Source organism: Silurus aristotelis, assembly GCF_946808225.1.
Source record: "Silurus aristotelis genome assembly, chromosome: 23".
In the NCBI taxonomy this organism is placed as follows: Eukaryota; Metazoa; Chordata; class Actinopteri; order Siluriformes; family Siluridae; genus Silurus; species Silurus aristotelis.
In genome coordinates, this window is record NC_139596.1 from 18275852 (window position 1) to 18286542 (window position 10691).

Here is a 10691-nt window from a genome sequence, read left to right on the forward strand (position 1 = left end):
AAACATCTTTTAGAATCAGATAATAAATAAAACAGAAATAATGTAAGTTATGTACCAATTGACCCACCTACCGGTGCCGGTTGGGGACCACCAATAGAGAGTGTTTGGTGAACTGGGATATTATATTTGTAAGCTGTCGTCCCCTCACTCTCACACGTTCACTCAGGTTTGTTGACGGTAGTGTGGTGGGTCGTCTCTTATCCCAGAGATCCTCATGTCTGTTTCCTTCTGCTTCTCCCTTTTAGTTCTGCTGCCATAGCAATTCTTGCCGGAGTCCCAAACTGCACAGTGTCCTTAACTTTTATACAACAATAAAGATAATTAATAATCCATATCTTTCTCTTCCTGTCACCCCTCTTCTCTCTGTCTCTGTCTCTGTCTCTGTCTCTCTCTCTGACTCTCTCTCTCTCTCTCTCTCTCTCTCTCTCTCTCTCTCTCTCTCTCTCCCTGACTCCCCTCCTCTCTCTCTCTCTCTCTCTCTCTCTCTCTCTCTCTCCCTGTCACCCCTCTTCTCTCTGTCTCTCTCGCTCTCTCTCTCTCTCTCTCTCTCTCTCTCTCTCTCTCTCTCTCTCTCTCTCTCCCTGTCACCCCTCTTCTCTCTCTCTCTCTCTCTCTCTCTCTCTCTCTCTCTCTCTCTTTTTCTCTCTTTCTCTCTGACTCTCCTCTTCTCTCTCTCTCTCTCTCTCTTTCCCTGTCACCCCTCTTCTCTCTGTCTCTGTCTCTGTCTCTCTCTCTCTCTCTCTCTCTCTCTCTCTCTCTCTCTCTCTCTCTCTCTCTCTTTTTCTCTCTTTCTCTCTGACTCCCCTCTTCTCTCTCTCTCTCTCTCTCTCTCTCTCTCTCTCTCTCTCTCTCTCTCTCTCTCTCTCTCTCTCGGTCGAGTTAAACATGCTCCCGAGGTTCCAGTGACCACTGTTCCTGCCCTTCTTCTCTCCTTGGATCTGCCGACTTCATCCCGGCCTAAATCTGGATGGTGTTCTCTTCGATTAGATTCTCATCTACGGCCTGGGGATCCATGAAATTCCGGAGTAAGAACGGGAGGATTTGGATTTGGACTGTAGTTATTAAAGTCTGCTACACTGACTCAGGAATACAGTTTGCATCTGATCACCTTCACTGCACCCCTCAACATCGTTTATCGGTAATAAATAGACATTTAGTGGCACCCAGACGAGGATGGGTTCCCTCTTGAGTCTGGTTCCTCTCCAGGTTTCTTCTTTATGCCGTCTCTGGGAGTTTTCCCTCGCCAAAGTCGCCACCGGCTCGCTCATTAGAGACAAACTTACACTTATAAAGAACATCTTATTCATTTTTATCACCACATTATCTGTGTAAAGCTGCTATGAGACAATGTTCATTGTAAAAAGCGCAATACAAATAAAAACGAATTGAATTGAGTATATGATTTTTAATCTCATCCAATTAAAGCGACAGAAAACAGTAGAGGAAAATTATTACATTTATATTTTATACATTGAGATACCAGTGTTGATGTGGCAGATGGGGTTTCAATGCAGTTACCACCCATGCTACCTCGATAGATCCGCCCCTGGTGTGTGTGTGTGTGTGTGTGTGTGTGTGTGTGTGTGTGTGTGTGTGTGTGTGTGTGTGTGTGTGTGTGAGTGTGTGTGTGTGTGTGTGTGCCCAGTATTTTTCCTTTTCTTCCTTATTTTTAGAAAACCACCATGTTCTATTAGTTCATCCTCTCCACACACTTGAAGTTTCCGTGAAACATCTCGAGGGTGTGTTTACAGAAGAAGTTCTCGAGTGACTCCCACAAGATCCTCTTGATCAACTCAAGAATCTCAACCAATTCAGCCATGATTTTCCTCAGACATGGACGCTTTTGGGAGTGATGATGACTAATATCATCATCATCTAATATCTGACCTTCCACTCATCCAAGTGTAAAGATTTAAATCACGGTCATATCACTATCATATAATATATCAAGAGTACGTGTGGTTCTTTTACAAACTGTTATTACAAAGTTGGAGGCACACAATTGTGTAGGACGTCTTTGGATGCAGTAGCATAACATTTTCCCTTCACTTGAAATAGGAGACCCACATTTGTTACAGCATGACAATATTCCTGTGCAAAAAGCCAGCTCCATGAAGATCTACTTTACATGGGTTGGAGTGGAAGATCAAACCCTAATGAACACCTTTGGGATTAATGTGAACTCTGACTGCACCCCAGACCTCCTCACCTTCTCACCTACATCAGTACCTGACTTACAAACACCCTTGTGGAGAAATGAGCACAAATCTCCACATGCACACTTTATAATCTAGTGGAACATCTTCCCCAAAAGCTCATACCAATCTTTTGCTCAGGTGTTCACAAACCTGTAGCCATATAGTGTTGGATAAATCATTATTAAATTTTTATTTATTCAATTCACATAACAAAATCAATAAGATTTAGTGTAATTAATTGATCTCTATAAAAACTATGATACTACATTTTATATTTAGCCTAAAAACATTGACATTTTATTCACTTTATTAAGAGAATAAATATAAAGGTTGTCGCCAGGTGTCTAGAAAACACCCCTTCCTGATTTTTTATTTATTTGCATGTTTGTCACACTTTAATATTTCAGATTAAACTAATTTAAATATTAGTAAAAGAGAACACAAGTGAACACAACATGCAGTTTTTAAATGAAGGTTTTTATTATTGAGGGAAAACAAAACCCAGAACTACATGTCCCTGTGTGAAAAAGTGTTTGCCCTCTAAACCTAATAACTGGGCGGGCCGCTCATAGCAGGAACAACTGCAATCAAGCGTTTGTGAAAACTTGCAGTGAGTCTGTTTCAGCGCTGTGGAGGAATTTTACTCCACTCATCTATGCAGAATTGTTATAATTCAGCCACATTGGAGGGTTTTTGAGCATGAACCGCCTTTTTAAGGTCATGCCACAGCATCTCAATAGGATTCAGGTCAGGTGGACTTGCTGGTGTGTTTTGGATCAGAACCCAAGTTGGCTTCAGCTTGGGGTCATGAACAGATGGCCGGACATTCTCCTTCAGGATTTATTAGTAAACAGCAGAATTCATGGTTCCATTTATCACAGCAGGTCTTCCAGGTCCGGAAGCAGCAAAACAGCCCCAGACCATCACACTACCACCACCATATTTCACTGTTGGTATGCTTTTTTCTGAAATGCAGTGTTACTTTTACGCCAGACGTAAAATATATATAGACGTAAAACATATAGTTTGCCAAGAGACTTTATATAAATTATATATATATATATATATATATATATATATATATATATATATATATATATATATATATATATATATATATATGTGTGTGTGTGTGTGTGTGTTTTTAGTTGTCATGAATTAGTTGGCCATATATACTTTCAAAACCGATATATAATAGATTAATTTGAATCGATTTTTTTTTACGCTTAGAGCAACAACTCTGAAAATCGTGACAGTCCCTAAGCCCAGCTCCAGGACACGAGGCTTGGTATTATTATTTATTATTTGTATTATTATAATAAAAACACATGCGCGTTGAAATCTGTTGGTAATCTCAGTAAATCGTTTTTTCGATTTTACACTAAATATTTGTTATTGGGATGATTAGGGGAATATCGCACTGGTCCTTGTCCCTTGTTTGCTCTTTTTTTATTTATTTATTTGATTTGTTTTTTTCGCTGCAGTGAGAGTGTGTGAACATTCAGACGGTCCCTGAGGTATCTGCCCCTCCCCCTCGCGAGCGAGCGCAACGCTCCTGTTTCACTCAAAGATGGCGGCCGCTCCCGAGCCACCGCTCTCTCCGCCTGCGCTCTCGGGCTCGTCGTCGTCCTCGCGCGCGTCTTCTGTGCTGTTCGCCGAGTCCTTCCCGGCGGCTCGACCCCACACTCCGGTGAGTCGCGGCGGTGATTTGGGTTCCGCTTTGGGTTTTCTCTCCTAGAAAACGCTGTTTTGTTTTTTTTTTCTTCCCCCTCCAATGGCGGAAGGAGTGTGTATGTATGTGTATGTATGTGTGTGTGAGCGCGCGCGCATGTGTGTGAGAGAGGAGGGGGGGGCGCGCGCGCGCTTCATTCCGTTTTTTTTTTTTTTTTTTTTTTTTTTTTTTCCCTTCTCTGAAAAGCCCGTAACTGGACTCCGTGCGTGCGCGCGCACGGAGAAGATGGAGGGAAAGCGTGCGCGCTCACGCTCTCTTTGTGGTGGTGGGTGGGTATAAATAGGGGCTGGTGTAGGACGGAGGACGGAGTCGGAGGCCCGCATCTGGAATGGGATCGTTTGTGTAACTTTTGTGTATCTCCTGTTTGTGATTGTGTGGTTTTAATGATTAGAACGTTCAAGCTCGAACTCCATCTCAAGACGTTTCCATGCTGATTATAAATAAATAAATAAAACAACCAAGGACAAAAAAGAGTTAACGATCAATGCAGTTGCTGGTTAAACGCACACACACACACACACACACACACACACACACAACTCAGATGAACAATAAATAGAACAACAATAAATAAAAACGAGTCTGTTTATGGAGGTGGTGAGAGGAGGAGGAGACGGCCTTGTCCGTTTTCCCACCACTGGCAGCACCACCGCGCCGTCGGCGGGCGCTCTGCGGGAGGGAGGGAGGGGGCGAGCGGGGGAAGGAAGCAGGAAAACGGGAGGATGTGGCCGCGCTTTTGCGTCAGGGCGCACAAAGATCCCGCGGGAGGATTCGCGTGTTCGTCTGTAAACATGCCCGAAGGCGCAATTAGTTAAAATGTAAGTCAACCGAGCAGAAGGAGATAAATAAATAATAATAATAACAAAAATCACGATATTACACTGCTTTGCTTTTGCATTGTCTGGCCTTTTTCCACTCTCAGTTCTGTGGGAGAGATTAGCACGGTGGGTTAGCCTAGCCTCGCTACAACTGCTAGGGATGGGGTTTGTTTATTAACGGTTTGTGTTGTTGTTTTTTAAGTTGGATTATTTCCTAATATAAACAAAGCGTTATTTATTCGGTTTGTAATCCCAGCAGCAGCGTTGTCGTTTTTTTTTTCCTTTCCGAAAGCCATGCGAATGTAAACACTGTTAGCAAAACACGCAGCTTAGCTTTAGCTTCTGTCCAGCGCGGAAAGTTAGACATGGACTGATTTTATAATCCGTAATTTTTTGCTTCAATGTGAATCCAAAGGTTTGAAAAACTAAATATGAATCTGTGAAATATGTTGTTTATGTAACTGTGTGTGGTCAATGCTATATTTCAGTAGTGTTTTCAGAGCCTCATGGCGGTTTGTGTTATTCTGATATAATTGAGATTTTGTTTGTGAGATTTAATTGAAGAAAAATATTCTTTTAAAGGAATGTTGACGTTTTGTGCTGTTGTACAGTTCTTTAGCCGAGTCTAAAAACACAGTTGGCTCAAAACTCTGAACTGCTACCACACACACACACACACACACACACACACACACACACAAAAGGCTTATATTTTGTTCACTGTGTTGTTTCCTGGTGCTGGTGGTTCTGTTGTAGATTTCATACATGTACCTGTATGAGGTAATCCAACCTCTGGATAATATTCAGATCCCCCAAGTTTTGATCTTGTTCTGAAATGTTCGTTCGTTCTGAAGTCCTTACATCCATTTAGTGATCTTGCACCAGGTCATGAACACCGAAGCAACTTTCTCAAGTTCTACAACTTTCTAAAGTGTGTGCCTAAATCATTGATGTGTAGAAGGAGTGTTCAGAGTCAGTGATGGAGCGGTCGGGTTGTGTTGTCCGACCTCACACACGATCGTTACGTGACTGCTGGTTTTCGGACCGAAGCGGCCGTGTGGTCTTGTCATGTTTTATGTTTTCAGTATTAGACGGATGGATGGCTTGGTGTCTACATGAGATTGGAATAAAAGCTTTATTGCCAGTTATAAGAACAGCGTCAGATGTGTTCAGTGATGCTTGGGCTGGATGCAGTTGGGAACGATGATGGCAGATAAAGAATGAAATTAAGGTGCATATAAAATGTTCAGCTGTTTACTGGGACGTTGATTTGTGTGCAGGGATGTCCAGGTGTATCCAGATGTGTACAGGTATGTTGGGGAGGTCCAGGTGTGTCCGTTTATGTACAGTGAAGTCCAGGCATGTATGTGGATGTCCAGGTGTATCCAGATGTGTATGGGGATGTGAAGGAGATTCCAGGTGTGTATGGATGTCTATTTGTATATAGGTGTCTTTGGGCATGTTCGGGTGTATATAAGTGTTAAGAGGGATTTCAAGGTGTTTCCAGATGTGTACAGTGGTGTAGGTATGCATGTATGTGGCTTAAGTAGGCATGTATAAGGGTGTCAAGATGTATATGGAGCCCTGTGGGTTTGTATATGCATAAATGTGGATGCCCAGGTGTATCCAGATGTGTATAGCAATGTCCTGGTGTACATAGGCTTCTGTAGGGATGTCCAGGTGTGTCCAGGGATGTTTAGGTATAATCTAGGCATGTATGGGAATGTCCAGCTGTGTACAGCAAGCTCCAGATGTATATAGGCATCTGTGGGGATGTCCAGGTGTTTCCACATGTCTGCAGGCATGTCAAGATGTATATATGCATGTATGTGGATGTCCAGGTGTTTCCAGGTGTGTATGGAGATGTGCAGGTGCGTATAGGCGTGTATGTGGATGTCCAGGTGTATCCAGATGTGTATGGAAATGTCTTGGTGTATATCTGCGTGTGAGTGTTGGATCATGTCCAGCTGTATATAGACATATATATATAGCTGTCCAGGTGTCTCCAGGCGTGTATGTCCAGATGTATACGTCAGTGTCTAGTTGTATATTAGCATTTAGGGGTATTTCTTGGCATAGGCATTTATGGGGATGATCAGGTGTATCCAGATGTGTACAGGGATGTCCAGGTGTGTGTAAAGGTGTACAGGGATGTCCAGGTGTGTGTAAAGGTGTACAGGGATGTCCAGGTGTGTGTAAAGGTGTACGGCGATGTCCAGGTGTTTCCAGACGTGTACGGCGATGTCCAGGTGTTTCCAGACGTGTACGGCGATGTCCAGGTGTTTCCAGACGTGTACGGCGATGTCCAGGTGTTTCCAGACGTGTACGGCGATGTCCAGGTGTTTCCAGACGTGTATGGAGATTTGCTTGCTTAACTAGGCATGTTAAGATATGTCCAGGTGTATATAGAGGTGCACGGGGGATGTGCAGGTGTATCCAGACGGGCACGGGGGATGTGCAGGTGTATCCAGACGGGCACGGGGGATGTGCAGGTGTATCCAGACGGGCACGGGGGATGTGCAGGTGTATCCAGACGGGCACGGGGGATGTGCAGGTTTTTGCGACAGCACTGTTCTTACGCATCACACAGACTCTCACAGCCGCAGCTACGGAGACGTTTCCCTGTCTTGTGTATACACTCTAAAGGAAGAGTTTGATGGACGAACTTTAACTATTGGTTCGGTGTGACGGAGTGCAAACTGTTACAAAGCACATACACCAGAGACTCCTTCTGTTACATTATAGAACATTTCACTCTGTCAACTTTTTACCTGTATATATAGCACTTTGTTACTATAGAAACGGAGATGACCAATCGTAATAAACCAATTTAAAGATGGAAAAACACGGTCAGGCGTGTTACTTTCACTTTCCGACCTGAAGGCAGCAGGTGTAAATTTAGGGTTTGGCGTGATCGTGCGTTATTTCAGCTCCGATACTTCATTGCCTTTCTCATTTTCTCTCTTGTTTCTTTCAGGGTACAAGAACACCCGAACCACGTTTGCCTTGAAGGTGATCGGCCGTCACCGCACACAGGACCGAGAGCTCCGTTCTGGACCTTTTAAATCCAACCAAAAGAGCAAGGACCTGCTGGCTGAAACTCGTTCTTCTCCGGATTGATACCTTTTTTTTTTTTTTTTTTTGTATTTTTGTATTTATTTTTTTACACACATCAGAACTGAAGGCATTTACCGGATAACACTACAAACGGATTCCGGATCGGTTCAGATACACGATTATTCGGGAGGGGGGGGGGGGGGGGCTGGTGTGGAGTTTGAGTGGAGTTTTTCTTGGCAATCTTTTCTGCAGGAGTTTTTCTGGGGTTGTTTGGGTCTATATCTTCGGGGTGGGGGGGGGGGGTCTCGGGGGGAGTTTATGCTATGGTGATCACCCTCCTTTCTGATTCTTTTCGCTGCGGATTTGAGGGATTCACCACACGGGACAAAGGATAGTAAACTCAGAACGAGGAGCGCAGAGGAGGAAGAGGCGGCTCCAGGGCTGCTGAAGCCTCTGAGAGTGTGTGTGTGTGTGTGTGTGTGTGGGAGAAACTGTGTGTTTGATTTAGTGTCTGCCCAAACGCAGCCATGGTGAAGCTGGCGAACCCTCTGTACACGGCCTGGATCTTGGAGGCCATCAAGAAGGTGAAGAAGCAGAAGCAGCGTCCGTCGGAGGAGCGCATCTGCAACGCAGTGTCCACGTCGCACGGCCTGGACCGCCAGACTGTCCTCGAGCAGCTCGAGCTCAGCGTTCAGGATGGCACCGTCCTCAAGGTCTCCAACAAGGGCCTCAACTCCTACAAGGACCCCGACAACCCCGGTCGTCTGGTGCCACCTAAACCCAAGGGAGGAGTCAGTACAGGAGGAGGAGGAGGAGGAAGCGGGGGTTCCAAGAAAGCCACGCTGGACTGGAACAAGCTGATCCGACGCGCTTTGGAGGGGCTGCACGAGTCCGGAGGGTCGTCTCTCAGGAGCATCGAGCGCTTCCTGAAGTGCCAGGCGGACGTAGCGAGCCAGCTAACAGGCGCCGCCGCACCACGGATCTTTCACCAGCAGCTCAGGCTCGCGCTGAAGCGAGCCGTCGGGCACGGGCGTGTTCTTAAACACGGCCCCCTGTTCCAGCTCGCAAACAGCAACGATGGGAACGATGGAACTGATGGACGTGTAGCGCTGGAGTCGCTGCCTCCTGTACGCCCTCTGCCTCACGAGAAAGATCGGGTAAGAACAGGAGAGAGACATCATTTAATATCAGCTGTAAATCTTTATATGTCCTTAATCTCATTTCAGTTTTACAACTATACAATTTGGATCATTTCCAGTATCATTTGGTTTACGCCCCCGATATGATTTTGGTTTACGCCCCCGATATGATTTTGGTTTACGCCCCCGATATGATTTTGGTTTACGCCCCCGATATGATTTTGGTTTACGCCCCGATATGATTTTGGTTTACGCCCCCGATTTGATTTTGGTTTACACCCGCCAATATGATTTTGGTTTACGCCCCTGATATGATTTTGGTTCACGCCCCCTGATATGATTTTGGTTCACGCCCCCTGATATGATTTTGGTTCACGCCCCCTGATATGATTTTGGTTTACGCCCCCTGATATGATTTTGGTTTACGCCCCCTGATATGATTTTGGTTTACGCCCCTGATATGATTTTGGTTTACGCCCCTGATATGATTTTGGTTTACGCCCCTGATATGACTAATTTAAGGCACCGTATGATTTGGTTTAGGCTTCATATGGTTGAATTCAGGCCCGATATGATTTGGTTTGTGCTAAATATGATTCAGTTAAGCCCCGATATGATTTGTATGGGTATTTTGAGAAATAGAATTTTTAGTCCAGAATAATTCCACGTTTTGCTCATGTGAAGTGTGAAGGTTATTATATTTAACTATGGCAGGTGTAAAGCTGTAGATGTTTCGGCTGTTGTCGGCTGTTTATATGTCGTAATCGCATGTAGTGTACGCAAACTGAACATGTTTAATCATCTCACACACACACACACACACACACACTGAGTTTTTAGTTCAGTTTTCACGCAGAGTGCAGTAAAGTTTCACTTCCTGTTTGTGAACTCGGTTAAAGGTGCAGTTTTCTGTTTGTCAGATTGAATGAAAGGTGCCATATAGAAACTGCACTACTATATGTTGTTTACTTTGTGTAAACAAGTGCAAAGTGATCATTATGGGATGTCCTGGTTCCTGTTTGTCCACAAGAATGTTGTTTTTGTTTTTTTGTTTTTTTTAAAAGCCTCCATGTGGTTGTGTTGACCTGTAGAAGACTGTTCACCTCCGTTTGCATCTGGTTTTCATTTTCTATTCCCTCGTTTAAAAAAAGAAAATGTTCATGTTGGGTGAGCGCCGACATGCAAATTTATTCCACTGCTGAAGTTCCTAAAATAAACGCTGAGGAATCGGTGTCTTTAACGCCACATTATCTAACAAAAGGGAATAAAGAATTGGAAAGTTCTCGTTCATGTGTATAAGAGTATGTTCTGAAAATGGTTTTCACTCGGATTACAAAAAAAAAAACAACAAAACATAGGTTCAAACAGTCAGATTGAATTGAGGTTCAGTATGCAGTGATTGGATTGGATTTGGGTCCAATCTGCTTTAGTTCACCAATGACTTGAATGGGATTCAGGTTAAAGCTGCAGTGATTGGATTGGATTCCGGTCCAATCTGTTTAATTTCGGTAGTCTATACTATAGAAACGTTATTTTTGTGTGTGTGTGGGTGTGTCTTCGCGTCTATCTACAGTAACACACAGTAGACACACACACAATAAATAGATACACACCGCTTCTGTCGGGTGTCGAGGGATTTGTGTACTTGGCGCCGAATTATTCTATTATACCTCCTTATTCAATTCTGATTCCCCAGTCTCTCTCTCTCTCTCTCTTTCTCTCTCTCACACACACACACACACAGTCT

At 44.1% G+C, this 10691-nt stretch overlaps 1 protein-coding gene across 3 annotated transcripts in view; it reads left to right on the forward strand.

The window, feature by feature from the left end:
* The first annotated feature begins 3559 nt into the window (after positions 1-3559).
* Positions 3560-10691, forward strand: part of kat6a (K(lysine) acetyltransferase 6A) — a 30685-nt gene continuing 23553 nt past the window's right edge. The window contains exons 1-3 of one of the 3 annotated variants that reach the window (XM_083527294.1): positions 4652-4748; positions 6029-6859; positions 6950-8962. In XM_083527294.1, the coding sequence (XP_083383420.1) occupies positions 8333-8962 (630 nt within the window). In that variant the 5' untranslated portion in view covers positions 4652-4748; positions 6029-6859; positions 6950-8332. Of the gene's footprint in view, positions 3889-4651; positions 4749-6028; positions 6860-6949; positions 8963-10691 lie in introns of those variants that run through there. The other 2 variants (XM_083527295.1, XM_083527293.1) reach the window with 2 other exon arrangements.